This window comes from Equus caballus, chromosome 17 (assembly GCF_041296265.1).
Source record: "Equus caballus isolate H_3958 breed thoroughbred chromosome 17, TB-T2T, whole genome shotgun sequence".
NCBI classification, from domain to species: Eukaryota; Metazoa; Chordata; class Mammalia; order Perissodactyla; family Equidae; genus Equus; species Equus caballus.
Window position 1 is genome coordinate 100847772 of NC_091700.1, and position 16163 is coordinate 100863934.

Sequence of the window (16163 nt, forward strand, 5' to 3'; positions counted from 1 at the left end):
TGTTTATCCCCCACACTGCGAACCGGCCCAGGCCCCTCGGAAACCAGCCTTGAGACCCCTACAGGGTAGCGGGTCTTGAGCATCTGATCCCGGTCACCTGCGTGCTCTGGCCAGGGCCCGACAAGACATGCCTGCCTTTACCACCGCTGACACATAACTGCCCAAGAACGTCACCGCGGGATTTCTTAGCAATCTGGCCCCTATGGGGAGGGCGGTGCAGGAGGGACCCTGGAGCGATGCCATCAGAACGACTTCAGGGCCACCGTTTAGTTGTAAAACACAAAAAAAGCAGTTTCTATTCAAGCAGAAAAGGGTGACAATAAAGTTAAAAAAGAGGGACAGACTCTCTAGATTGTGATGTGAATATTAGTTGTATTCTTCCCTTCAAAACCACACGTACATACACAGACATGCACATACGTGCATACACACGTGCACACACACGCACACACAATATACACACATGTGCACATACGTGCACACACACTTTGCCTTCATTCTCATCTCCATGTGGCCACCAGATTTTTGAAGCTGCTTGAAAGCCTGTGTGTCACTTTGGGTCCCAGGGTGTCTGGATGGGACACTTGTTCTCTGCTCCTCGCTGTGGCGGGTCCTGTGTGGCTTTGTCCTGCTACTCACACCAGCTCGTCAGTCCCCACTGTTTACACGTGTAAATCCACTTTATCCCAAACTCGCAGGACACGCCTGTCTGAGATTTTGTATGTTTGAGTGGAGCTGTGGCCCGTGAGAGACAGGGGCCGCCCTCCACCCTCAGCGCACTCACCCGTCCCGGCCGGGGTCTCTGGAGGAGAGTCAGGTGCGGCCGGGAAAGACGGGGGTCAGTGCGTAGCAACTGGACGTCTTGATGCCGAGCGCCGTGGGAGAGGCTGCGGAGAAATGCTGTCTGCTTCCCGTCTGTCTGCTGGTCTCCTCGTCGGGCTGTAGCAGCTCCGGCGGGACTGAGCGCCTCTCGCAGCCCGCTGTGGCTGTGTCTGTGGTGGACACTCGAGCAGTGCCGCCCAGCCCGGGGAGCAGGTGTGTCCTCTGAGGCCGGGAGGGACCCGGCATCTGCTGAGAGTTAGATCAGATCCTCTTCTGCTCCTCCCTACACACCCGTTTATCGCTGCGAGGCCACATCTGACCCTGGGATAAGCTGGACTGGACAGGGCCCTCCCCACCCAGCAGGCATGAGGAGCCCCCACCCCGTGTCCACAGAGGGGAGGGAACCTCACTCCCACCCTGCCTGGCAGCAGAGAGGCAGGCCTGTGTCAGAGGAAGCTGCTGAAACGGACAGGCCAATAGGACCCAGAGTCCATAACGTGACACCCAACGTCCGGGGGACGATGGACAGTCACTCGTGGTTCCAAGAACCAGAAGGCCCCCTTGGGATGAGAAAGCACAACAGCCCCAGCGCCAGCATGACACAGATGCCGGGGTCGGCTGACGGGTGCTTTAAAGCAGCCATCACAAAAACGCCTCAACGAGTCAAGAGGAGACGCACGAAGCAGATGAGAATGGACAACATGGGCGGTTGGGGGCAGGACACGCAGGAGACACGTTCTGTTGGCTCCCGAGACTGTGCGGTCCCCGCTGGGCTGGCCCTCGGGAGGCCGACGGGAAAGCCCATGCTCTGCAGAGCCATCCAGGGTCACGGAGGGACCACGCCCAGGCCTTGGGTCCCGTCCGATCACTGGACACAGCCCCGCGCCCCGCACCCCTCCTGTGCTGCTTTTTGGGGTATTGATCATATTCGCAGGCCAGCTGGGTTTTCTTGTCCACGGTCTTCACAGATTTGCTAATTTGGTCATTAAACGTGAGCTCAGCCTCGAGGAGCCTTAGGAGGGCTGAGCACATGGCCTTTCATTTCTCGACGGGCCATCCCCTCCGCGGGTGTTTAGACGGGCGGGTGGGCCTTGGCTGAGAGTAGAACCTATTACAACATCCTGCCGCTAACGCAAGAACAGTTTAAACATGAAATTAAACATGAAATGAGATGGTCTCTCGGGTTCCACCCAGACGAAGACAACGAGGCCTGACGTGATTGTGCAAAAGCCAAACCTCAGTTCCTCAGCTGCGGTAGAAAAACGTGCCCAAGATGAGTGGGCCGAGGGATGAGGGTTCCCGGGGGCCACCGTGTTCTGTGGGATTTCATGGGAACAGATGAGTGGAGCCTGTGGCCTGGCCTCTGACCACCTGGCCTGGTGGGTGCCTTCGTCCCAGCTCAGCCTGTCCGTCCCCGGGGTTCCGGGAAGCCTGGGGCGGCTGCCTCCTGTCAGTATTTCCTAGGCCCCGAGGGCGGGCTGGGCCTGCTGGGCGGTTCTCTCCTTTCAACAGGGCCACCACCAGGCCGCGAGACCCACACTCTGCAGCCTGTTTGGCTAAAACAGGAGACGTGGGCTGAGCCCATGGTCGCCAGAGCCCAGGCGGGAAGGCGCTTCTGCCCGGGGGAGTCGTGTGCGCCTCACGTGTCCTTCGGGGAACGAGAGCAGGAGAACCGGGAACCGAGACATCTGGGCCGTGGAGCTTCCTGCCGGGGCCCCTTAGAGCCATCAGGGGCCCTTAGAGCCATCACAGCCACGAGGCCTTCAGGCAAAGCCCCCGGGTGCTTTCAGTTTAAAAGATGCATGTCCCGGAGCGTCTCCCAGCTGTCCTGCCACCTCAGCCTGCAGGGACGGGGGCAGGGGCCTGGACGCCTCTGCATTATTCATTCCCCTGTGTCCTCTCAGGCGGCTCACATTACGCGTTACGGGAAGGAGTCAGTCGTGTTGTGCGTCCGCCTCCACCCTGGGGAGCAGGTGTGAGTGGGGCTGGGAATCGAGCCGATTCGACCTCCCTTCAACGTGTCCCTCTGGGCACCTGCTGCGAGCAGGCGGCTGGGTCTGGGCAGGCGCAGCAGGGCAGAGGTCCCCGCCCATGACGATTCTGTGATGGAACCAAGAATGTGCTGCGGTTGTCCTGCCACCACTGCCTCACCCTGCTTTCACCCGAAAGAGGCAAAGCTTTTGTCTCTGGGAGCCCCCGGGAAGGCCGATCCCCGGCTCTCTGAGCCCCGGCTGCCCCTAGGCACTGCCTCTGCGAGGACGGGGTGCCGGGGAGGCCCCCGCTGGAATGGTGTCTAGGGCAGCATGCATCCCCTCGTGGGCGGCCTGACTGTGTTTTTTTAAATCATGCTGATCATAGTTGAAGATGCTAAATTATTAATTCCTCTTCTTCCTCTGCCCTGTTCATGCCAGAGCCCGTGAGATCCCTGGGGAAGAGGCCTGTGGCCGGCTGGACCGGCAGGAGCCCCTGCGAGTCTTTGCATCTTCGGTTTCTCCAAGGCCGCAACCCAGAGAATGGAGGGCGTGCGAGGAGCAGGAGGGAGTTGGCCTGTGCTCTGCTCCCCAGGCCAGCTCTGCTGCAGCGAGGTCCCCTGAGCCCAGTGGGGGCCCCAGGGTGATCGGTGCAGACTGAAGGCCACGGTGTCCCTGCCACCCCGTCCCCACCCCAGGGTGACACAGCACTGCCTAGACTGGAGCTTGGGACCAATGGGGCATGTGCACATGTGAGCGCCTGTGTGCACATGTGAGCGCCTGTGTGTGCCAATGTGTGCCTGTGTGCACATGTGAGCGCCTGTGTGTATATGTGTGTGCCTGTGTGTGCCAGTGTGTGCCTGTGTGGGGTCCACGAGGATGATAGGCCCGGGGACGATGGGAAGGTTAGTCTGGGGGCCGTGCCAGCCCTGCTGGAAACTCCTCCACGCTGGACGGGTCTCCGGAGACAAAGGGGTCATGCTGGCCCTCGTGCTGGGCAGATCCCGCTGCCAGGCAGGGTGAGGTCGCAGGGAGATGGCTGGCAGGCGCTGCCGGGTCTAGCATCCCGAGACTTGGTGGCAGGTCCAGCTTTGCCCAGTGCCTCTGGGCCTCTGTGCCCTCAGCACCGTGCTCCAGGCCTGACGCAAACAGCCGCGTCCTGGACCTGCTCAGACACCCCCACTTCTCTCTCCGCATCTGGTCTGTCCTGCAAGCAGTGGTGCTCAGGCCCGCTGCTCTGCCCTGGGCCCCCCGGGAGCCTCCAGCTTTGGTTCCCTCCAGAGGCTCTGATGTGAGGTCCTCGGCCCTGGGATTTTTTACTGCCCGGGGGGGTCCAGTGGGAGGCAAGGTGGAGCATCACGGGCCTGCAGTGCGGTCATCAGAGAGGCCTTGGTCTCTGCCAGGACCGGGCCTCATCCGTGCGGTCCTGTTGGTTGGCTGGTGTAGAAACTGTGTTCACAGATGCTGTTGCCACCGTCTGCTTTATGGTAGAATAGTGTCTTCTATTCCCCAACTTCTCACTTGTAACCCCACAGTTCTTAGGGGCCGGTCTGTGTGACTCACCTTCCCAGCTCTCCTGGTGTCTTGCACACAGAGGAAAGTCAAGAAATATTTGTCGATTGCATGAACGAAAGATTAAGTTAGATGTCTGCAGTCAGGCGAATACACCTGTCCCCGTACAGAAGACGTGATTGTGCTTTGAAGTCGGACTGTCTTGGTTTATATCTTGTTTTTGCCATTGACCAGCTATGTGACTTTGGAAGAATTATTTAAATTCTTGGTGCCTCAATTTGATCTGTGAAATGGGAATGATATTGTAGGGACCAGATGAGGCAGCACCTGACGAGAGGGGCTCACAGTGTGGGGCATACAGGAGGCGCTCAATTATTGTTAGTCCCGTCCACCACTGAGGGAGGATCCCGCTGGACTCGGCACCTCTGGGTGAGGCACTCAGAGGAGACACGGTTGCTCCGGGGCCCATGGGGGCCGTGTCACGGGAGGGAGGTTGAGGGGGACCTTTGTGTACACGGATCATTTCACTCCGACAGGAGCAGTTTGCTATGAGGGGGACAGCAGGCCTTTGTCATAACTGTGCTAAGAAATCACCTTCATAACATCAGTAATAATTCGTCCGAGCCTCCGATTATCCCAGACCAGAAGAAGGCGGATTTCCCGTCATCTCACAGTCGTCTTTGCAGGAGCTAAATTCCGCGGTCTTTGGTGTCTACATTCATAATCCCGCGGTATTTCTTCACACACACTTCCATGGTGTCTGTGCATCTACGACACCGTCACGTGCTATTTGTGTATCCACACGCACAATCCCGTGGCATTTGCGGGTCTACACAGCATGAGGGGGGTGACCGTGTCCACTGCTGCGCTCCGCCACCCTGGTCCACACCACTATCTGGTCTCGCTGGATTCTAACCTCCTAAGACGGGCCCCAGCTTCCATCCTGCTGTCCTACAGTGTGCTCTCCAAGGGGTCTTTCTCCGTCACCCACGGTGCCGCGCTGCGTCGTTTCTGACCATCAGCTTGTGCGCATGCGCAAGAGTTTTCCCAGCACGGTGGGCGGTCCCTTTAGAGCGACTGGGGGTTAACAATTGCTCCATTCCTAGGGTTCTGATTCAGTTGGTCTGTGCTGAGCTCAGAACAGTAGTAATTAAGAGACTCTTTAGGAGGTTGTAGGGGAGGCCTGGTTTGGGCCCGCAGCTCCTGGGCGTGCCCTTAGCGGGAACTGCCGCTCGTCCATCTGCAACAAGCCTAAGTGTTGCTTTCGAAGTGGCCGGACACGTCTGACCCACAAGCAGTGAGCGCGGCTTCTGCTCCCACATCCTCTTCAGTGCGAGTTGCTGTCCGACCTTTAAAGATTTGCCCGTGACGTGGGGGTGAAGGGCACGTCGCTGTGCTCGACCACGCTGCCCTGGCACTGGGGGCTGCGTCTTCTCACGTTTACTGGTCGTTCACCTGTCCTCTGTTGTAAGTGCTGCTGATGCTTTTAACTCAAAACCATTTTAAAACTGAATTAATGCCGCTTAAAAGCCGTCTTTTCTTGCTGCCTCAAGGCACTCTGTCCCAGTAACCTGCTTCTCTCATCTTTCCCCTCCTTTCCCGCCTGCGGGTTTCACTCAGAACAACCTCAGGGCCGTGGATATGAAAATGAGGGGGTGGGGGCTGCAGGACAGCTCCCGAAGCCACACTGCAGGGGTGCGAGGGGGCCTGCAGCATCCACCCATTCACCGCAGGGAACCGAGTGTCTGCTGTGCGACCCTCTGAGAACAGACAGGCACCTGCACTGCACCCGAGGAGCCTCCTGCCCGAGGCGGGGACACGGACCCACAGCCACTCCGCGGCCGCCAGGACACGCGTAGGTCACCCCCAGGCCAGCCTCCCTGCTTCCCTCCTCGGGGCGCCTGACCGCCTGGGCCTGTGGCCAGCTGTGACCGGGCGGCGGGCGCAGCTCAGAAATCCAGAGGGACCTTTCCAGGTATGTTCCACCCTAGTCTGGCTCCGTTGCTGCCCACGCACATGCATTCCCTTCCCCGGGGTCTGATTTCCAGGAAAACGGGGAGCGGGAGGAGGGGATCGGGGGGGAGGAGGGAGACAGGGCGTGGCCGGAGGCGCAGACAAGGGGCGGGGCTCAGGGGGGCGGGGCTCAGGCGGGTCCTCTCAGCCCCGTTGCATCGCACCGACCGTCGCTGTCGCCGGGAGCCGCCGCTGCAGCGCCCCAGGAGTGGCCGGGATGCAGCCCGCGCCCGGACCCCTGGCCCTGCGGGACGCGACAGGTGAGCCCCCAGCATCCCGCGCCCCGATCCTCCCGCAGGTGCGTCCGCCCGCGGGCCGCTGGGGCTCAGTCCCTCACGCACACCCTCTCGGGTCCTTTTCTGGATGGGACTTGGCGCCGCTCTCCGCCTCTTTCCCGCTGTCTTTCCTCTCGAACGACAGACGCCACCCAAACCGCCCCCGTTTCCCTCTCTTCCACCCTATTTCAGTCTCCAAAAATTTCTCGGAAAAGTTCATTTCAACAGCCGGGTAACGTCCTCCTGCTTGTAAGTGACAGGGTGGCTCCCTCCAGGCGCCCTCCCCACCGACCGCCCCCCGAAATTCATGGACTCCAGAATTCTTGGTTTCTCCAGACAAGCCAGGTGCAGCCTGGAGCCCGCGACCGCCGGGGGTCTGGAGCCGGACAGACTCGGTGCCGGGGGTTTTCCTGAGGGGAAGCCGGCAGGGAGGGTTTTGAAAAAAGTGGTCTGACAGGGAGCGCGGCTCTGATGGCCTCGGCCTGCTGCCCGCTTCACATGGCCCCTGGAAAACCAGGTGCCCCCACAGCCCTGCCTGGACTGACTTTGGAAAGTCTCTTTTAAAACCCAGATTAGTAATGTTTGATTGTTAAATAATAACCCAGGAGTCTGGCTTCTTCCTAAAAGAAATGGTTCGGCTCCCCCGGTCTCTAAGCAAAGCCCTGTGACCACTCTTGGTGCAGTCGTGTCGCTTAACCGCGGGGCTGCGTTCAGAGACGTGCGTCGTTGGGCAGTGTCGTCTCTGTGCGAACATCACAGCATTAACTGGCACAAACCCGATGGCACAGTGGGCCACACGCTGGGCTGCCCGGTGCCAACCCTCTAGGACACGGTCGTTGGCTGTGATGAAACGTGATGCGTGTTTTCATCCTCCGGGAAGTGAAACACTTCCTGCGTGTAACAATAGTCACAGCTAGTTGTTATTACTCGTTGTTGTTAACTAGTTATTGTATTAGAATCACTTGATGGTTAAAAGATACCATTTGACTTCGTTTTTTCTTTTTATGAGGAACTGTAAATTTAAAATAATACTAGGAGTTAGTCTCTTATTTAAAAATACTAAAATTAGCTGGGGTGTGATTATGGCATTTTTTTCTTGCATTTCTGTGGTTACCACCTTGGGCAAGTGTTCCATTAAAATCAGAGAAAAGGGGACTGGATGGCCGAGGGGCGTGCTGCTCTGCGTGGCGTATTTCCCTGACGGCCGCTGTGCCTCCCTGACGGGGTGTCCACATGTGACTCTATCAGCTCATTCTTCTTTCTGGGGCTCCAGCCCTGCTGCCAGGGCGACCACCTTCCTAGTGCCAACCCCGTCTCGGTGACACCCCCCTCCTTGCTCTACTGACTGGAGGGAGTGCTGATGGTCAGCACCAGAATCCGCTCCCGTCCTTGCACTTCCTCAACGTGACCAGGTCCCACGGGAGCTGTGGTTCAGCTGCTCCTGCCACGGCCGGGGCTGGGGGCCGGGGCAGGAGGGCTGCAGGCGCCCAGCGGGGTGCCGAGGAGACTGTCTGAGACGTTCTAGGAAGGATGCACCTGGGACAGCCTGGACGTGGGAAAAGCAGCGAGCAGGACACGGGAGCTCCACACCTCAGAACATCTCCCTCAGTTTCTGGGGTGGAGAAACACGGGTCGGAATAACTGCCACGCGACCTTAACGCTGTCACCGCTGTGATTAATCTGTCACGCCCGTAGAAACGTGTACAGAGCTTCCGTGTGTATTCTCTCACCACAGTTAGGAGGTGGGTGGAGCGGGTGGTTGTCAGCCCCACTTTACAGATCAGGAAACTGAAGTTCATTCATTCACTCAACACCAGGAGATGTCTCTGTCTCCTGGTTTGAGCTGGGCACGGGGATCGAGTGGCAAACAAGACAGATACAGCCCCTGCTCTCACAGGTCCTCTTCTGCTGGGCTCAGAGAGGATGGATGGCTGCCCAAGATCACACAGCAGGCCTGGGGAGGCCCAAAACAGTGTGGGTGCAGTCTGTGTAGCTGTCCCAAGACTATAACCCTAAGAGTAGATATTTTAGTTGACAGTCAGGGCACTGTCTTAAGAGCGCTTCAGTTGTAACAACGCATGTGAGAATCTTCCTGCTAACGGGATAGGGTGGAGGGACAGTTGGGTGGTTCTAGGCATCCGCCTCCAACGCGGAACTGGATCCCTCCAACACCTGGTCTGCAAATGCGTGTGTCTTGTGGTGATTATAAAGGTGCCATACCTTCTTTTCTTGAGTTTGTTTCTTGTTTTCTTATTTTTATGCAATATCCTATATTTATAGAGTATTTAAGATCAGGATTCTTCTTTTTGTCGCTTCTGTCGTACCTGGAGTCAAAACAGGACAGTCTGCGTCAGTAGAATGAGCTTGTGCAGACCCGTCCCTCCCAGCGTCCCGTGCGAATCGCTGGCTGTCTTTCTGGACCCCATGTCAACCTCGGAACCTCCCACAGAAACGCTGACAGAAGGGGCAGCTCGCACTTTCTGCTTTTACCATGTAGCAGTTTCAGGGGAAAGTGGTGGAGTGGCAAAGTTACCTCGAAAACGGTTCATGGGAAGATTTACGTGACCCCACAGGGGATGCGTTTAACTTTTCACTCCGTGGCAGGCCTGTCAGAATGTCACTAACGGATGGGGCAAGGGCTGACCAAGCGCTGTCAGCCTGGTGGATCCACTCAGATCCCCATTCACCACGCCAGCGTCCCTGAAGGGACGAAGCGGAACAGAGTTGAGAGCCTTAGGGAGCAGGATACGGTCCAGACAGCCCACTTGAGCCCAGACAGGGCCCTGGAAGTCGTAAGCACTTTGAAACAGATGCTGAGGCATCTGGCTGGTTATTTTGAGCATAATAGACGTGCAATGCATTAAAATAGGAAAAATAGCAGAACAAAACCCTCTGAGGAGGAGGGCATTTGTCTGATAATTTTCTCAAATACTTAGTCCCATAAAATTTAGTTTTAGGAGGCTTATTGTTCTTAAAACACATTTTAACCCTCAAAAGATAGGAATGGGAACCTAAGGGAAAAAAAAAAACAGGCAAGGAAGAAGAGAGGAAATTGCACTGATCAAAAGCAGCTAGTTCACCCTCGACAATTCTTACGTGTTCGGCTTCTTTGGCAGGTGTGTGGAGGCGGGCCAGGGCGGTCAGAGGTGGGGAGACCCATCCTCCGGTCCCGACTGAATGAGCCGGGGAGCTGGACGGCTCTGAAACAAGCTACAGTTGCTACCCCACTACTAGAGGTGTTGTCACCATTAATGTGATTGTTTCATGAACTTCCACAACAATGGTTTCATTAACTTCCAAAATGTAGAAGATATATATAGACATATACAAATATATTTTTTGTGCAGAAGATTGTCACTGAGCTAACATCTGTGTCCATCTTCCTCTATTTTATGTGGGTCACCGCCACAGCGTGGCTTGACAAGCAGTGTTAGGTCTGCACCCAGGATCTGAACCTGCCAACCCCGGGCTGCGGAAGTGGAGTGTGCGAACTTAACCACTGCACCACCAGGTCAGCCGCCAGAAGACATTTCTAACTTTTGGGTCTGTTTTTTTTTTTCAATGCACCTACCTTTCTAAAGTCAATCGACCAGAGCAGAATTTCTGCCGTGGGAGGCTGCTCTTTGTTCCCAGGGTGGCGTTGCCATTTCAGTGCCCTAATTCCCCACAGATGTCCCAGCTCTGCTGCCACCATCCCCATAACCGCTGATCTTCTGAATCCTGGGCAGAGCACCTTGTACATATGTCCTTGGTTTCAGGCTTCAAACAAATGCAAGAAAGAAGAGTCGTTGCTGTCTCTGTGCGTGCACTTCTTTGCAAGTGAGATGTAATAGTGAAGGAGGGGAAAGCCCGCTACGGGAGCTCCCAGAGCACGTGCAAATGCCCCGTGTCCTGAGGGATCAATTGTCTGCTTGCACTTGGGCTTTTTCCTGTAGACACTCCTACAAATGGTTCACCCTCAACAATTCTTATATATTTGTAATAAAAAAATACTAGAAAATAGAAATTAAGAGAGCAATTTAAAGCAACCAGATGGAGCCATGCTTACTTCTCCTGCCTGTAGGTGAAGAAGCTGTGGGACTTCTGAGAACTGTTTCCAAAGCGTGTACGAGGCCTGTGGGTTTATCTTCTGTTTTGTGAGATTAAATTTGCACTCCAAAACTTTTACTTTCTCCTTAAAAATATTTTGCCCAGGGGCTGGCCCAGTGGCACAGCAGTTAAGTTTGCACATTCCACTTCGGCAGCCCGGAGTTCACCAGTTTGGATCCCGGGTGTGGACATGGCACCATTTGGCATGCCATGCTGTGGTAGGTGTCCAACGTATAAAGTAGAGGAAGATGGGCAAGGATGTTAGCTCAGGGACAGTCTTCCTCAGCACAAAGAGGAGGATTGGCAGTAGTTACCTCAGGGCTAATCTTCCTCAAAAAAAAAAAAAAAATTTTGCCCTTTTGCCCTGAAATTCCACTTATAGAAATTTATCCTAAAGAATAAGCGAGAGGTGATAGAAAGATTTATATACAAAGTTTATAACATGGTGGTTTTAAATACATATATAGACTTTATTTTTCAGAGCAATGTTAGGTTCACAGCAAAATCGAGGGGGGAAATACAGAGATTCCCATCGACCCTCTGCCCCCCAGGCACAGCCTCCCCCCCAGCCCCAGCCGTCAGCCTGTGTGGTGCTCCACGAACCTCTACTGACACGTCACCCCCAGAGCCCGTGGCTCCACGAGGCCTCGCCTTGGTGGTGGACGTTTCGTGGGTTTGGACAAATGTGTAACATCCCGTATCCGTCATCACAGTGTCAGACAGAGTTGTTCTCTGCCCTGAAAATCTCCTCTGCCCGACCTGTTCATCCCTCTGTCTTGTGTTCGGAAAAATTCTTAGAGTATATTAAGTGAACAAAAATTTTAAAAGATTTAAAAACACGTCTGTCCCAATTTAGGAAAAAATGCTTTAAAAAGTAGATAAGTGCATTGTAAAAAGATGTCGTGGTTGTAGGCCCACCTGCCAATTTTGGGTGATGCGATTACTGTGAACTTTATTTTTTCTTTTGTATTTTTCTGTAGTTTATAGATGTTCTACAAAAAGTAACTATTGCTTTTATGAGCAGAATAAGAATCACACATTTTTAACATAAAACTTACAGTCTTCTTTTTCCCTGTAAAAATGCCTTCATCACCTGGGTCACACTCCAGGGCCCGGCCCAGGTTGGTTTGAGTTCAGAAGTCCGGCGAGCGGAGTGGGAGGAGAGACCCTGGGGCAGCTGAGGGTCAGGTGTGGGCGGGAGGAGGAGCTGCGGCCAAGGAGGGGACGCAGACGGGAGGTGATCTGAGGATGCTGGGCTGGAGGGGCTCAGGGTCGTTTTCTTGGGGGCTGGCACATGTGCCGCTGCTCCTCCACGCCCAGGGCAGACATCGTTAATCGATCTGGGCACCTCTCGGATCCCCCGGTGGGACTCCCCTCGAGTGGGGCTTCCCCACCGTCTGGACACTACAGCAGGAAGGGAGGTGATGGCCTGACGGTGGCCTGGGCATGGGGCCACACAGGTTAGCATTCGGCCAGTGCCCTCAGGACAGAGCTGTGGGCTGCGGGGTGGCTGGTGTGTGGCTGGACGTGGGTGGGAAGGGTCACTGGAGAACATGTGCTGAGTTTAGAAACATCAGGAGATGGTGCAGAACCACGTCTGAGCCACGTGGCCTCTGGCGTGGTCATGGGCAGTCAGTGCTGTCTCTATGCTCCTGTGCTCTGTCCACTCGTGCGTCCACTCTCGGGTCCTCTCTTGGGTCCACTCGTTGCTCAGCCCCTCAACGCCTATTCTGCAGAAGCTACAGCGGTGGGACTCGGAGCCCACCACCAGGGCATGTCCATGAGGCGTAAATGCGGGATGTGCTCCTCGGTGGGTGGCAGGTGGCCGGCCCCTGGGGCTGCAGCCACATGACTTGGTTATTGGGCTGGGGTGGCCCTTTGCAGCAAGGGCCGCGAGGGGCCTGGGGGCCTGGCTTTGCCTCTGCTCTTGCTGCGGGTGTCCTGCCCACGGCCAGTGGCCTCCTTGCTCTTCCCCGTGTGGCTGGGCTGCCAGGCTGCTCCGTCCTCAGGCGTGAGCCTTCGGAGCGGGTTGTGTTCGGTCCATCCTCGTACCTCTAGTTTGCTGTCGACACGGCAGCCGCTCCTCCTGCTGCAGGAGTCAGGAAAACCCAGAGCGCCACCATCCCTCTCGAAGCCAGCCACAGCGCCGCCTCCCGGGGCACCGGGGGCAGGCAGGAGAACCGCCCCTGCGGACCCTGAAATACACCTCCTTTTTAGGGAGGCAGAGAGGGGCGCGTAACCAAGACGGTCGGCTGCTGGTCGGAGCCAGTGGCTTATGATCTTCGAGAGTGAGTTGATCTCGTCCTCCAGGGTGAGGGTCACAGTTGCTTTAGGACGAGATTCTCCGAGAGGGTCCTCCGAGGATCTGGAGGTGCCGGGGAAGGAGAGCGGGCCTGTCGGTGTTCTTTTGGCCTCCGGATGAAGCGTCCTTCCTGAGACCACGTCCCTGACGTCACTGGGTAAGAACCGCGTCCTCACGTCAGCCAGTCCTTCTGAGTTTGCACCTGATTTGTGGTTTTGTGTCACTTATTTCTGAGGGTGTGACAATCCCGTTCTTGGGGTTGTGCCCTTGACTGGCCATCAAGCTTTGCGATGGGACGGCAGAAGTGCGAGTCTACAGGCGCAGGCCTCCTGGAGCGTGAAAATTCTGCCTGCCCTGAGTCAGGAGGCCACTGCGCCAGCGTTGTGATCAAATGTGCGCTGCCTCCCTGTTACACACCCAGACACACACTCACACACAGACACACTCGCAAACTCACACTCTCACTCTCACACACTCACAGACACACACAGATACACACTTGCACAGACACACTCACACTCACAAAGATACACAGACACTCACTCACACACACGCTCTGTGGATTTTAGACACGTTGGCATAGGAAGAAGCACCGTGTTTCCCTTTCGTCTCCCGTTTTGCTTTGGACTCATGGGAACCAAGAGGGTTAAGCTTCCCAAACAAGACCCAGCAGCCCGGCTGGCTCGGCGTGGAGGCCCTCGTCCTGCCCTCCGCTGTCTGCCTCCGCGTGCACTTGCTGGTGACAGGTCGGGGCTGGTGTGTCTGAGAGCGAATGGCTGTCTTCGAGAGGCTGCCCTGCCTTCCCCAGACACGCTGTGGGGCGGGAAGTAGGTCAGTGCACACCCAGAGGTCGAGACCTGAGGGAGGAAACGCGGGCGATGGGAAGCTCCCCTTTCCTGCGTCTTCCTTGAGCTCCGCCGCAGTTAGAATTGGGTTTGGCTGTGGATTCCCGGACATCCAGAGTAGTGGCTTAGAACCCAGAGGTTTATCCTGTTACCTCATCAGTGTGGAGGTGGGTGAGCAGGGCTGCCTTTCTGCTCTGTCATTCTGCCTGTGGCTTCCATTCTCAAGGATCCCTCATGGTCCAGAACAGCTGCTGGGGCCCTGCTTTCTGTCCATGTTCCAGGCAACAGGAAGAATGAAGAGAGAAAGGCAAGGGGACAGCTCCTTTAGAAGACTTCCCATAGGTCCTGCCCACTGTCCTTTGCTTGGATGGATAAGTAATCACGCAGCTGGAACAGAGGCTGGACAATGCCATGCTTGGCTGGGCACACCTCCACATCACATACAGGGGCCTGTTCACAGGGCAGAGGGAAGGGCACGCCTGGGGGCTATGGTGGCCTCCAGCACACTTCCTGCTTTCTTTCTGCCCCCTCCCCGTTCAATCCTTCACCCTTTGGGCTGAGCTAGACGCCGGAGATGGAAGACGAGGCGCCCTCTGGGCCCCCGGGGTGACAGCTGTGTGTGGACAGGCCGCAGGCCACATTCATGGGGCAGAGCGCGCCAGGTGCTGGCTGCCTGGAGGGACGCGACTGCTCTGGGCCTGGTCAGGCTGAGCTGGAGGTCTTGCTCCAGCCTCAGAACGGGCTGGTGTCCAGGCTCGGGACTCGGCCGGGGCCCAGGCGAGGCGCTTGGAGTGGCAGCCGGCTGGGCAGATGCTCAGGAAGGGGTCGGCCTGAATTGGCCATGGGGTTGCCTGCCAGGGTGAAGGCCTTTGGGCCCTGCGGCCTGGGGAGGGGGAGGGCGCTGGAAGGGAGCTGGTGTCTGTGGTGAACCAACTGTGTGGGCAGCATCAGGTGCGGGAGCAGGACAGACCCCAGCCGCCCTCATGGGCTCATCGTCAGCGAATGATGTCGGGGAGTGTCAAGTGGTGAGAGTGGGCAGGCCCCGGCCCCTCTGGGAGTTGGGGTGGCAGGAGCGGGGAGCAGGACAGACCCCAGCTGCCCTCGTGGGCTCATCTTCGGGGGATGATGTTGGGGAGTGTCGTGTGGTGAGAGTGGCCAGGCCCCGGCCCCTCTGGGCAGTGGGGGCGGCAGGGGCAGGGCTCCCGCGTCTGCCCCGGGCAGGTACAGGGAGCGCGGACGCGGGCAGCTGTGCAGGTGAGACATGCAGGGTCAGTGCTGTTCGGGACGTGGCGTCAAGGGCCCGGCAGAGACCCTGTGAGGCCCGAGGGGCGGCAAGGGTGCCTCCCAGACCCTGCTCTGAGAACCGGGGCGGCCGAAAAGAAAGAGGTCGTGGGCGTGGGGGTTGGGGGCTTCCAGAGGCTGGTTCGGGGCACCCGAGGGGGCCCTGGTGCAGGAGGGAGCAGCGGGCTGGTCCCAGGCTCCCGGGATGTGGCAGCGGCGAGACCTCCCAGAGCTCAGAGGGAAGAGCTGACCCTCGGTGCGTCACATGGGACACCCTCTCTGAGCCCGTCCCCTGACTAACGGTGCCCCGTCTGCCCTCCTCCCAGAAGCGTTTGCGAGAAGAAAGAAGACTTCCCTTTGGTTTGTGGGGTCTCTGTTGGTGGTGTCCGTCCTCATCCTGACCATCGGCCTCGCCGCCACCACCAGGACGGAGAACGTGACCGCGGGGGGCTACTACCCAGGAATCATCGTGAGTCCCGTGTCCCCGGGGTCTGCGGGGCAGGGGGCGGGCTCCACAGAGTGCTGTGTGGTGGTGACACAGCTCCAGCCCCACGGAGCTGGGCTCTGGGGCCTGGAAACTTGCATTGGTGGTTGTGGGCAGCAGAGTAGTGACCCCAAAGGCGTCCGTGCCCTACTCCATGGGACTCGTGAATGGGGTGGGCTGCACCAAAAAGGGGCTGAGCGTTGCCAGTCGGCCTCAGGAGGGCGTGGTGGTCATCCCGCACCATCCAGGTGGCCCAGTGTGAGCACAGGGTCCTTACCTGTGGAGGAGGGGGCAGGGAGGGGTCGAGCCTTGATGGGAGAGGTGTCGACGGTGGAGGAAGGGCCCAGAGCCAAGGGGTGCGGCCCCTTGGATGCGGGAAAGGCCCAGCCTACATCCTCCCCCAGCCTCCGAGGGAACCAGTGCTCCATACCTGGGCTTTAGCCCCGTGGGACCGAGCTGACCAGACTGACCCTCGGGAAACGGACGTGTGGCTTTACGAGCCGCCTGCCGCCGAGCTTGATGGACGATGGCGTTTGTAATGTGGTTGTGTAGGATGGCAGGGGCCGGCCT

The 16163-nt window shown here is 57.4% G+C and overlaps 1 protein-coding gene and 1 long non-coding RNA gene across 3 annotated transcripts in view; both read left to right on the forward strand.

Annotated features, from left to right (window-relative positions):
* Positions 1-6426: 6426 nt before the first annotated feature.
* Positions 6427-16163, forward strand: part of TMEM255B (transmembrane protein 255B) — a 45543-nt gene continuing 35806 nt past the window's right edge. Inside the window, exons 1-2 of one of the 2 annotated variants that reach the window (XM_023621902.2) lie at positions 6427-6577; positions 15436-15578. In XM_023621902.2, the coding sequence (XP_023477670.1) occupies positions 6535-6577; positions 15436-15578 (186 nt within the window). In that variant the 5' untranslated portion in view covers positions 6427-6534. The remainder of the gene's footprint in view (positions 6578-15435; positions 15579-16163) is intronic. The other variant, XM_070240542.1, reaches the window with a different exon arrangement.
* LOC138918581 (uncharacterized) lies at positions 9968-11500 on the forward strand. Its single transcript, XR_011428114.1, has 2 exons — positions 9968-10103; positions 10351-11500. It is a non-coding gene; the product is annotated as an uncharacterized lncRNA (long non-coding RNA).